The sequence below is a fragment of the Fukomys damarensis genome, unplaced genomic scaffold (assembly GCF_012274545.1).
Source record: "Fukomys damarensis isolate Sample0158 unplaced genomic scaffold, DMR_v1.0_HiC HiC_scaffold_19, whole genome shotgun sequence".
Lineage (NCBI taxonomy): Eukaryota > Metazoa > Chordata > Mammalia > Rodentia > Bathyergidae > Fukomys > Fukomys damarensis.
In genome coordinates this window covers 8,286,139-8,297,904 of record NW_022900931.1, presented here as the reverse complement: position 1 = coordinate 8,297,904, position 11,766 = coordinate 8,286,139, and the positions used below count along the sequence as shown (strand labels likewise).

The following is an 11,766-nucleotide window of genomic DNA, read 5'->3' as shown; positions in this document are numbered from 1 at the left end:
ACAACAGGGGTGGCCCCTGACCTACGTGGCAGTGGCAGTGATACAGGGCTGATCCCCAGGGAAGCAGCATCGGTTCCCCACTCCATCCTGCCCTGGTGATTCTTGATCTTCAAAGACTCCTGGGGGTCTCTGGCTTCTCCCATGTAACCAAGACCCCTGACTTGTTACCCTGGGGGACCTTGACCTTAGCCCAAGATCCCTTTGATTATCTGAGGAGCAGAGGGGAAACCCCCACCCCAGAGTTTATGGAGGATGGCCTGGTCCAGCTGTCTCCCAACGCTGCCTCTGCCCTAGTCCCTACCCCAGTGCCCACAGCCCTGTCTGGGTGCCCTGGCCCGTTTGCTGTCTCCCAACGCCCCCTCTGCCCTAGTCCCTACCCCAGTGCCCACAGCCCTGTCTGGGTGCCCTGGCCCGTTTCGCAGCATTACTGCCTGTGTATAGTATAAATATATATATATTTTCTATATATAAGATGTATAAGGCTCCACAAATGTGTGTGTGTGTGTGTGTGTGTGTGTGTGTGTGTGTGCGTGCGCGGTGAAGGGCGGGTCCAGGTGTGGACCTGGCTCCGGACCCCCACCACCTGGTTAAGTCTCTCAAGAGTGAATCCAGTGGCCCTGTGGCCCCGTCCTTTATGACATTTGTCCATTTGTAGTGAACCAAGTGAAGGTGGTGACTCCTGGTGACATAGTAATAAAGTGAAGATTCAGAACCCACCAGCGGATCGCAGGTGTGTCCCGGTGTTTCTTTGTTCTTGAGTGTGGCTTGGGATTGCCTGACCCCATCTCCCCCCGACCTGAGCCAGGTTTATTATTGTTTGACTTTTGAATGTACACAGTGAAGGATATATTCTCCTGAAAAATAGAATCACCACACTTGTAACCAAAAATCCCCACCTGATGTGTGTGTACTCTCTCTTTCTCTCTCTCTCTCACACACACACACACACACACACAAACTCAGTCATACTCAGTCTCTCCCTGTCTTGGTCCCTTCCCCAACCCCAGAGGAAACAAAATGAGGGGTTCAGCCTCCTTCCTTCCAGGCCATTTCTACTCTCATCTGTGTGCACATCATGACCACAGAACTTTCTTGACAGTGACCCTAGAAAGTACTAGGCATTGCTGAGCCCTTGAGTTCAACACAGAGCCCGTGGAGTCCCTGCCCCAGCAGACATGGTCACCTAGGGGTGAGGGGATTAAATCTACGTACAAGCAAATGTGAACATAGGCGGGGGGGGGGGGCGAGAGGGTTCAAAGATTCAGTTGAGACCAAGAGGAGCTGAGACAGCCTCAGAGCAGGTGACAACCTGAGCTCTGTGGAGTGCATATGGGTGGGTGACAGGGTGGACTGGTGTGTTCTAGAGAGAGACTGGAAGGAGAGGACCCTGGCTAGGGGAGAGGTAGTGGGAAGCTGGAAGGCAGGTGAGGTGGTTGCCTGGAAGGACGGGCAGGATAAGGGTCAGCAGCCAGGGGATGCTCGAAGAAACCTTGCAGGCCTCCGTAGGGCCTGGCTCATTAGTGACAGGAAAAGGCTGAGGGCTGAGTGGCCAAAGTGGGGTGTTCAATTTAATACAGTCAAGAGGCTAAGGCTGGCTGTGCAGAAGGATCACTGTGACAAGATAAGAGTGGCACAAAAGATAGACTTGAAGAAGCAGCCAGTCAGAAATAATGAATTAAGGCAGGTCAGATGTGACAGCTGTGGTCCAGGGTGGCGCTTGAGTTCAGAACTGGTGGAATCCATGCTAAATCTTCTGCGGGGCTGTCAGTCAAAGTGCTGGCCACGCCTCCCTTGAATGACTCAGTCAATCAGTTTGTCTCCCTCCAGGATGGGGCATCAGGATGGGTCAGTCCAAAGTGAGAAGGCCGGTGACCAGAGAAAGTGGAAAGAGCAAGATGGGCAGGTGTCAAGGTCCCGGTTCCACTTTTCCAGGTCCCGGACTATGACTGCCCCCCAGTCCCCCGATCAGAAGGAGGCTTCTGCTGCAGCTCCTAATCAGAAGAGCCCAACCACACCTGGAAGGCCTGACCCTGAGGCTGCAGCAAGCCGTGGGGAAACAGCTGGAGCTGGTTCCAACTTGGGGGTGTGGTTTTAAACACCCACCCTGCTCTAGCCTGGATCTGACGGCCCCCTTCCCCAAAGGCTTCAAAAAGACCAACACCGCCCACCCCAACACACAGCAGGACATGGTGGGGTGATTACTCTCATGCTTAGGCAGTCACATCACCCCCCAAACGCATAGGCTCTCCTGCCATCTGCACCTTCAGTCCCCTACTTCACCTGCTGCATTACTCACCCGGATCTGCTCTGCCACCTGCGGGGTGATCCAGAAGTAGGAGTCAGCTCGAGAAGATCCCCCCAAAGGGAAGGACGGAGCCACAGTGGGGCGTGCCAGCCTTCTAAGGTGACTGGCTGTCCTGACTGTGATGGGGTTTGGTGTTTTGTTTTGCAATACTAGTGATTAAACCCAAGGCCTCGTGCATGCTAGGCAAGTGCTCTATTACTGAGCTACTTTTCTAGATCTTTCAATTTTTTATTTGAAGACAGGGTCTCACTAAGCTGTCTAGGCTGGCCTCCAACTTACCACCTTCCTACCTCAGCTTCCTAAATAGGATTACAGGCTTGTGCTACCATGCCCAGCATGATGTAGTTGTTCATTTGTTTAGTACTGGGGATCAAACTAAGGACCTTGCCCTTTTGAGGCAGGCACAGCACTACTGAGCTAAATCCCCTTCCCATGATGTAGTTTTTAAAATGTTACAAAGTGATGGTCAAGCTTTGGGCTTGAGGAGAGTTACTAGAGGCCTGCAAGAGTTTTCACTAAGTCAGAACAATTTAAGAAAATATAAAACTGTTGGTGTGGTGCTACACACCTATAATCCCTCAATTTGGGAGGTTGAGGAAGATCATGCATTCGAGGCCAACCTGGGCTACATACTGAGTTCAGGAACAGCCTGAAGTACAAAGCAAGACTCTGTCTCAAAAAAAAAAATGTATATATATAAAAAAATGTATATATTTAAAAAAATACTAGTTTTCAGACTAGGGATTTAGCTTGGCAGTGCCACACCTTCCTGGCCAAGTGCAAGGTCCTGAATTTGATTCCTGGTACTGGAAAAAAATACTAGTTTTCAAAATGAGTTTTTTGTTTGTTTGTTTGTTTGTTTGTTTTTTGCCAAGTGCAAAATGAAAACAGAGCCTCTTGTTTAAAAAGCAGTAGAGGCTGGGCATGGTGGCGCACACCTGTAATCCCATAATCCCAGCACTTGGGAGGCTGAGGCAGGAGGATCGCTGTGAGTTCGAGACCAGCCTGGGCTACATAGTGAGTTCCAGGTCAGTCTCAACTACATAGTGAGACCCTGTCTCAAAAAAACAAAAAACAAACAAACAAATCAGCTTGGGCCAGGGATTTAGCTCAGTGGTTCTGCTGCCTGCCTCGCAAGCGCAAGGACTCACATTCGATCCCCAGTACCAAAAGAAAAAAAAAAAATCACATGTGTACAATGTGGGTCAAACTATAATCAATTTATAGGATCACAAGTATAGCCACTTAGCTAATATTGATCCAGTAGGGAAACCAGTCACATAGCAAGGGTTCATGGAAAGAACAAAGGCATTTTGTACTGGGTGACTGATACTTGGGCTTCTTCTCCCTCAGGAGGCATGGAGACCTGGCCACTGTGTCTTTACATGGGTTCCTGGCCTTGTTCAGATGCACCTCCAGCCACAATTCTGAAGTCTTTATTTTTCCACTGACTTTCTTGAGAGCCCAGTCCCTCTCTGACTGTATATTCATTTCTATCTAATTTAACTGCCTGTAATAAAGGCATATCTCACGAGGACAGGGATTTTATTATTGCTCTCTCCAGGTACAACAGGACCTCACATATAAAAATGTTTAATTGAGGGTTGATGATGGATGAATGAATCTCCCCAAACTTCCTCCTTTCCCTGGATTCACCCTTTTGCTAAAAAGCACTCTCCCTTTGGGCTGGGGATTTAGCTCATTGGCACTGTGCCTCCTTCACAAGAGCAAAGTCCTGAGTCCAATCCTGGGACAAAAAAAAAAAAAAGCACTCCCTCTTAGTTCATTGAAAAGAAAGTTTTGTGCTATTACCTGTTTGCTTCTTTGTAAGAAAGAATTTTTTTTTCTCTTAAATAACTGCTTTGAAGGTAATGGTACGTGGTATATAACTATTGTTCTCCTATTCTTTTGTTATAAAATTTTGTTTTATTTTTTCACAAAATAAAAGACACACCCATCTCATTTCTGTGGGAACAGTCTGGTCCAAGATTGTTCCTTTCTTCAAGAAATCAAGCATCTCCCAAACCATTGTGGGGCTCATTCCTGCAACCCCAGCACTCTGGGAGGCTGAGGCAGGAGGATCACAGTTTGAACCTAGCCTGGGCAACTCAGTGACTTAGTGAGACCCTGTTTCAAAATTAAATTTTTTAAAAAGGGCTGGGATGTAGCTCAGTGTGAAGGCTAAGTTCCATCCTCAGTCACACACACACACACACGCACCTGCCAGATCATCTGGCTCGTCCTCCCCTGCTCCCTGCTGCCTCTTTTGGGGTCCTTCCCTCCACAGCACAGGCCCAGAGCGCATGCCTGTGCCTCCGCGCATCTTAGACTCAGTGTTCTTTCTTCCCTCTGGGGTCCTTTTCTCTGTTCCCCAGCACCTCCCAGGACTCAGATTGCTCCCCTTCAAGTGCTCTCGTCCCTGCACACCTCCACCATCCACCCAACTGCTTACTCCACTCTCAATATCAGTCTTGTACCAACTGCGATATTTTTGAAACCTTCCCATTTCCTTGCATTTCGTGGTTGCCACCCAGTCTGGGCCACCAGCCCCTCTCATGGGGAGCCTCCTGGTCTCCCTGCCTCCCTTCTGGCCTGGGCAGCTCTTCCTAAATCGCAAATCTGACCATGCTAACTTCACTGCCTCCTTCTGGAACCTCCCCAGCTCCCACCATACTTGACTTCTGCCATTGCCCAGTTCCCAGCCCAGAGATGATTGTGTGTCCCTTGGGCCTGTGTTGTCCTTTATTGCTCCCGTGACTGACCTGTTCCTCTCCTCTCCTAGACCCAGTTCAAAGGTCAGCTTCCTCGAAGTCTCCCCCATCTCCCCTAGGAGAATACATTGCTGCTGCCCACCCTACTCCTCTCAGCCCTGATGAACAAGGTCACCTTGGCCACGGGGAACACAGGCTAGAAAGCAGTCTGGGGCTTGATGGCGAAGCCTTTGAAATACCTTCTGTATGACCAGAATCAATGCCAGCAGCCCAAGGTCAAGCCTCAGAGGCATAGGGCACTGGGAACAGGGGACTAGAGCCCATACTTTGGAGCAGGTCCTGTTTCCCCAGGCTAAGGCTCTGGCTGGGTCATGCCACTTAATCACTGAACAGCTCTGGGAGGTAAGGATTTAGAGACAAAGACACTGGTGCTTAAGATTAGCAAAACACACAAAGGTAGTGTTTCCAGGTAGAGGAGGTGAAGAAGAGATTGTTCAATAAATGAATTTAATAAGATCTTGGCTCTTGTATTTGGAAATAATCAAGTTGGATCCCTGACAATGCATAAGAATTCCATATGGAGATTATTGCTTAAGTGAACAATTATACAAATTTGAGATAGAGTTTTTCTCAGCATATCACAGAAGGCAGGGACCATAAAGGAAAATATTCATTTGGCCACATAAAAATATAAAGGTTTAGAATGAACAAAAGTAAATAAAATGAAAATGAAAAACTGGGGAAATAGTTCTAGCATACAACCAGATGGAAATATAGTTTCAGCACTGAAACAATTTGCATAGGAAGAAATATAAATGGGCCAATATATGGATCCCTAAAAGTCCAATTTTCTAGTAATCAGAGAAATTCAAATTAAAACAAATTTAAAAACAAGTCTTTCAGTCCTGGAGCTGGAGCCCAGAGCCTTGCACGTGCTAGGCATGAGCGATAGCACCTCCCTTTTCTATTTTTTATTTTGAGACCGATTCTCACTCGCCCAGGCTGTCTTCAAACTTGCAATCTTTCTGCTTCGGCCTCCTAAGTAGCTGAGATTATAGGTATGCAACACCATGCCCAACTGAAACGCCATTTTCTCGCATACTAGGGCTTGAACTCAGGTTCTTGCGCTTTCGAGGTAGGCAGCCGTACCACTGAGCTAAATCCCCAGCTGAAATGCCATTTTCAATCTACAAATTATCCACAATTAGTTCAAATGAAGTGGTCCTGTCAAGGGGCCACAGGCGGTTGCCTCTTAAAATTGCTAAACTGGAAACTGCAAAGGTGATGGCAGCTTTGGCATCAAAGGTCAGGAGAAGGAATTTGCCTTCTTTCTGTCCCTTTATTCTCAAAAAGCCACCTTGACAGGCCCTCTTGGTGAGGCAGGTGTGATCCCTGGCTCTCAGAGGAGCCCAAAGCCAGCCGTTTGGACTAAGGTGTTACATAGTTAGTTACATAAATTGAGCATGTTAAAGAATTTAAAATTTTTGACAGTATGGGAGAAAAGCGCGCGCGCGTGCGTGCGTGCGTGCGTGTGTGTGTGTGTGTGTGTGTGTGTCTCTGGCCATCTGCATCCAGGAGGATGGCTGGAGGAGGCAGGCCACACCAGGCTCCCACATGCAGGAACTCACTTCAGCACGGACCCATTGGACTGGGCTACAGGACTCTAGGTGACATCAGAAGATGCAGTCATTTGTCCTCATGGTCTGGCCAGGCTGGCAGAGCTGAGCAGCCCTTCGAGAAGGAAGATGCCCACCATATGTCCTTCAGAAACAGGAGCTGAAGCAGGCTTTGCGCCAGAGGCCAGATTTCTCCTGTTGGGGGAGAGAGGTACAGGGTCTGCTGAGCTCGGGGGACACAGTCGAGGTCATTCATGCTGTCAGCCAGTCCCTGCACCAAAACCAGTGAGGGCTACAAGTGAAGCCAGCAACTGCGGTCCCCATGGAGGATTCCAGACCTCCAGCTACGGTGGCAGCTCCTCTGATTCAAATCTGCCCCAACTGCTCCAAACCTGCAGGAAGTGTTGTCAGGCTGGTTGTAGCCTTGTTCTAGGGAATTTGGGAAGATGCTGAGTCTATAGGTGTCCTCCTGGGAGCTGAGTCCTGGAGATATCACCGGATGCCCATGTCCAGGGAGGAGGGCAGTAATCAAGAGTTGATCTAGGTGACAACCCTTAGGCAGCACTCCTCTGGGGGTCCTGGGACAGCACCAGAGGATGGCAACCTTGTGAAGCCTGCTGTCCTGGCTCAGGCTGTCTCCACTTGATGTTAAAGAGCAGGGAGAGAGAATCTGAGGACATGGTGCAAGAAGGAGGTAGGAGGACAGGTCCTTGTAAACACTGGTGACCGGATATTGCAGCTAGAAGCAAATCTATTCTCCCTTCCCAATACTCTTCTGTGTGCTCAGGGCAGCCTGTAAGCCAGTATCTCCAAGCCAGGCTTGCCGTTGCAGCTGTTTATCAGACCAAGGTTTGAACGGAACCTGGTGCCTTGGAGGAACTGTGCAGGGTAGAGAGCCACACTGCAGATCTTATGGTAAGAGGAGGTGTCCAATGTTTCTCACCGCGCAAGGGCCTTCTTAGCCCCCAGAAGGTGTCCTGAGGACACATCGCCCATCTGCAGTGTCTGTGGTTTGGAAAGGCCATGGTGTGATCATCTCACGTTTTTCGCTATGTGTGGGTTCCAGGATGCATCAGGGACCTTTGTCCATGCCAGGTGACACACTCATCTGGATGCCCATGACAGGCCCCCGAGCTTGCAATGGCTGTTAAGTGGTTATCAAGGCTGGCGGTGGTGACATCTTTGTTCCTCCAGCAGACCCATGTTTTGAACTGACTCTACTGTGACACATGCTTGTCCTGGGGAAAACAGGACCCACCTTACAGCTCGGTTTCCAGGCCCATTGTCCCCAGAGGGGAAGGGGCCTGTCCTCACCAGATTTCCTTGCCTCCTCTTCGCAGCCCTGAGAGCTCAGAGCCCTGCAAAAAGGAAGTGCTGATTTAATGCGTGTTCTCCCATTGCTACGCAGAGCTCAGTAACCTCTTCTTGATCCCTCAAAAACCAGACCCCAGGACATCCAGAAGAAGAGCCTGCCACTGAACTATTTTGGGGGGTTGAGTGTGGAAAGAGGGCTGAGGGGGGAGTCTGGCAGCGCAAGCTATAGTCTCAGCTCCCCACTAAATCACTTGGGGACCTTGGGACTGCCATGCCTCAGTTTCCTCATTAAACAAATGTCCATTAATCTGCCTGGCTCTTTAACTAGTTTGATATTAGAAATATTTGCTGAGCAGCTTCCTGGAGCCCACGAGGAAACCCAGAGCAAAACTGCCAGAGATCAGCCTCTGTGAAGTTCACTGCAAACAATAACTATGATTTTAAGTAATCAAAAGTAACCAATGGTATCATTCTCAGGATATGAATCAAGAAACATTTTTGAGAAGGGATTGCATTAGATAAGCTACAGGAACAGCGAGTCTGAAGTTCACTGAGGAGTCACTAGGAACTCAGGAAAAGCATTCCAGGTCGGGGGAACAATGTGTCCGAAGGTAGAGGCAGGAAAGGAAAAGGCTGTTTGGGAAACTGCAAGTAATCACAGGAGCCTCTGCTGGGAAGAGCCTCAAAGGGTCTGCATACCTCATCAGGTTTCTGGGAAAGGCTGCAGTCAGACCTGGGTTCACATCCTGACATCCATTTGTAGGGTGACTTGCTGAATTAGGGTCCTCCTACTTTATAAAAGGTTAATACACATCTCACAAGGTTGGAAAGTGAAATAAATAATTCCATGGATGAAAAAGCATCCAACAGTGCCCTGTATACAGTAGGCATTCCATTATGTATTTATTATCTTTCTAGAAAACTAAATTGTTGATCTAGGGGTGTGGCTCAGCAGTAGAGCCCTTGCCTAGCATGCACAAGGCCCTGGGTTCAATCTTCAGCGCTGGACAAAAAAACCAAAAAACAAAACAACAAGCTGGGATCTGAATGTAATGAACATCAGCTCCCACCCCATCAGGATTTCCAGAGCTTCTTGTTTAATCCCAGCAGGTAGGGTGGGCTCCCCGTCCTCATTCCAGATTCTCACCTGACAAATTACCTGGCCCCTTCTGCCTCCTTTAGGGCAGCCTACTCACAGCTTCCTGACCCACATTTGCCAACCCTTCATTAGTAGCAAAGCCTGCTTATACCTGAGTGCTCTGTAGCTCAGTCAAAAGCCTGCATCTTCATTGAAGTGCAAGGTCCTGAGTTTGATCCCAAGTACAAAAAAAAAAAAAAAAAAAAAAAAAGACAATAGAAGGAATAAAGCCTGCATTTCCAGCCTCCTTTGCAGCTAGGCATGGTCATGGGGCTCAGTTATAATCAATAAAATTTCAGTAGCAGCAGCATGTGGAACCTGCGCAGGTCTCCTTAAAAGGAAAGGGAAAGTGCTTGCAAATAAATGTTTGTTTAATTAAAAAGGAAGGAAGAGGGAAGAAAGAGAGGTGCCATCTCCCTGTCTTCCTCTTCCCTGATGATTGGCCTTGGGCAAAATGGCTGCAGCCCAAGCAGTCATTTTGGGCCATGTGAAGCTCTGCTGGTAAGACAGCAAGATGATGAGCTCTAGATTTCCCTCCCACCCCACTACTGAATCACTAGCTCTTCTCTATTAGCCTTCCTTTCAGTAGCTGCTCAGGCTCAAGTTCTTCCCAACCTGAAAGGAAAAAATCCTCCCTCCATCCCAAGTTCCTGCCTCTGTCTCTTCAAAGAACACCAACTGTGAAGGGCTGTCTCTTTCTTAAAGTCTCCACGCCTCTACCTCCAGCCATTCCTCAACTGCCTACATGGGGGCTCTGTCCTCCTATTCTACTGAATGTGTGGATTGAGGGCCCTGTAGATGTCTAAATCTAGCGGGTTTCCCTCTGCTATCTGCTAAGTAGGTCTTTCCAAAGCATCTCACTACCCCTCACATTGGGCTGGGTGGGCCTCATGTCCACCCCCTGCCCCTCAGCTGCTCGTTCTCTGCTGTCTTGCACATTCCGCTTCTGTTTTATTTTGTTTTCTGACAACGTCTCGTAGTTCAGGCTGGCCTTGAACTTGCATTGATCCTCCTGATTCAGCCTCCCAAGTGCTGGGATTACAAGCATGTACCACCAAGTCTGACTTGGCTTCTGTTCTGAGCCCTGGTCCCCTGTAACTATTCACTTGACTCCTCCTTTCCCCCAGACTTATCTGTCTTTGCCAGAAATCTGGGAGAATCTTTAATACCCCTCTTCCCATCACCACACTTTAGTCCATTTTCTGTGGCAATAAAAAATAATGGAGACTGGGACATTGTAAGGAATAGAGGCCTGGCACTGGTGTCTGGTGAGGACCACATGGCAAGACAAAGCAAGTGCAGGACTTTGGGTCTCTCCCTCTTCTCAGAAAGTCACTAAAATGCCAGCACGACCCCCCCTCCTATCTAACCCAATGACCTCCCAAAGGCCCCACCTCTAATTAGCATCAGCATTTGGGGTCTAAGTTCCCAACAATGACCTTCTGGGAGACACAGACTAACCTTAGCAACCATCCATAACACAACCAGTGCATGATCAAGTCCTAGTGATTTCATCTCCTAAATAAAAGCCAGCTGCTACCACCAGCCAACTCAGCCATTGTCTTCTTTTCACCTGGAACAGTCTTTTAACTGATGTTCCTGTCCCTATTCCAACCCTAAAGATCTGTTTTGTCCACACCAGTAGTCAAAGGAATCTACCAAGAGGGCTGTGTCCACGGCTTGCTTAGAGGCCAACAACTTCTTTGCCCTCCAGATGGACAGCCAGACTCCTAACTGGTGCCCACACTCCGTCGCTCTTTCTTCCTCTGCCTCTGCCCCAGCTACATAGCCTTCTGTGAACCTTGTGCTCTTCGAACCCACCCTCTCTTTCCTTGGTTCCTCTGCACCAGTCTAACAGGCCTGATATTTGTGTTGCTAGCCAAGGCTCTCCCATCACCATCTGTAAACTTCTCTTAGCATTTAGAAACACATGGAACTTCTCTTGTGCATAAACGCCAGCCTCCCCAGTTCAAACGTTAGCTTTTGCAGGTCTCTTTTGCCAGCTGTGCCATCACTCCACGCTCAGGTGCAGAAATCCAACAAACATCTGTTGAGTGAGTGAATAATTTGCTCTCCTATCCCGTTGTGTTCGTAAAGAGCACTAATCCTGGGCCCTAGGAATCCCATCTGAAAGACATCCTAGAGAAAGTACACACCTAAAGACAGGAGAGGAGGATGGGCGCCGTGACGTATTCTTGTAGTCCAGGATTCTGAGAGGCTGAGGCAGGAGAATCACAATTTCAAGTGTAGCCTGGGCAATTTAAGAGACTAAGGAAGACACTATCTCAAAAATTAAAATAAATTTAAAAGGCCGGGAATGTAGCTCAGTGGAAAGGCCCTGAGCTCAATCTCCAGTACTGAAAACGGGAGGAACGAGGGGGTAAGAGCGTGAGGACTGTAAAGGAGGCAAGCACTCTGCATCCTTCCTGACCCTGAAGAGAGAAAGCGGAAGAGCGCGCGTGCGCACACCCTCCGGGAGGCCCGACGCCCCCTCGGCCCCAGGGTGGCGCTGTGCCTATGCTCCCGCCAACGCAGTCAACCCAGCTCTTTGGGCCGCTCTAGCCGTCTTTCTCGTTGCTCCGCCAGGACGCGGGCGCGCCGCGGGGGTCCCTTCAAGATGGCAGCGCAGAGGAGGAGCCTGCTGCAGAGTGTGAGGAACCGACCCGCTCTCCGGGCTGGGGG

General features: G+C 49.1%; 1 protein-coding gene across 1 annotated transcript in view; it reads left to right on the top strand.

Moving 5' to 3' along the window:
* The first annotated feature begins 11,641 nt into the window (after nucleotides 1–11,641).
* Tab1 (TGF-beta activated kinase 1 (MAP3K7) binding protein 1) overlaps nucleotides 11,642–11,766 on the top strand; it is a 27,913-nt gene continuing 27,788 nt past the window's right edge. The window contains exon 1 of the mRNA XM_010612696.3: nucleotides 11,642–11,734. Coding sequence (XP_010610998.1) covers nucleotides 11,702–11,734 — 33 coding nt within the window. The 5' untranslated portion in view covers nucleotides 11,642–11,701. The remainder of the gene's footprint in view (nucleotides 11,735–11,766) is intronic.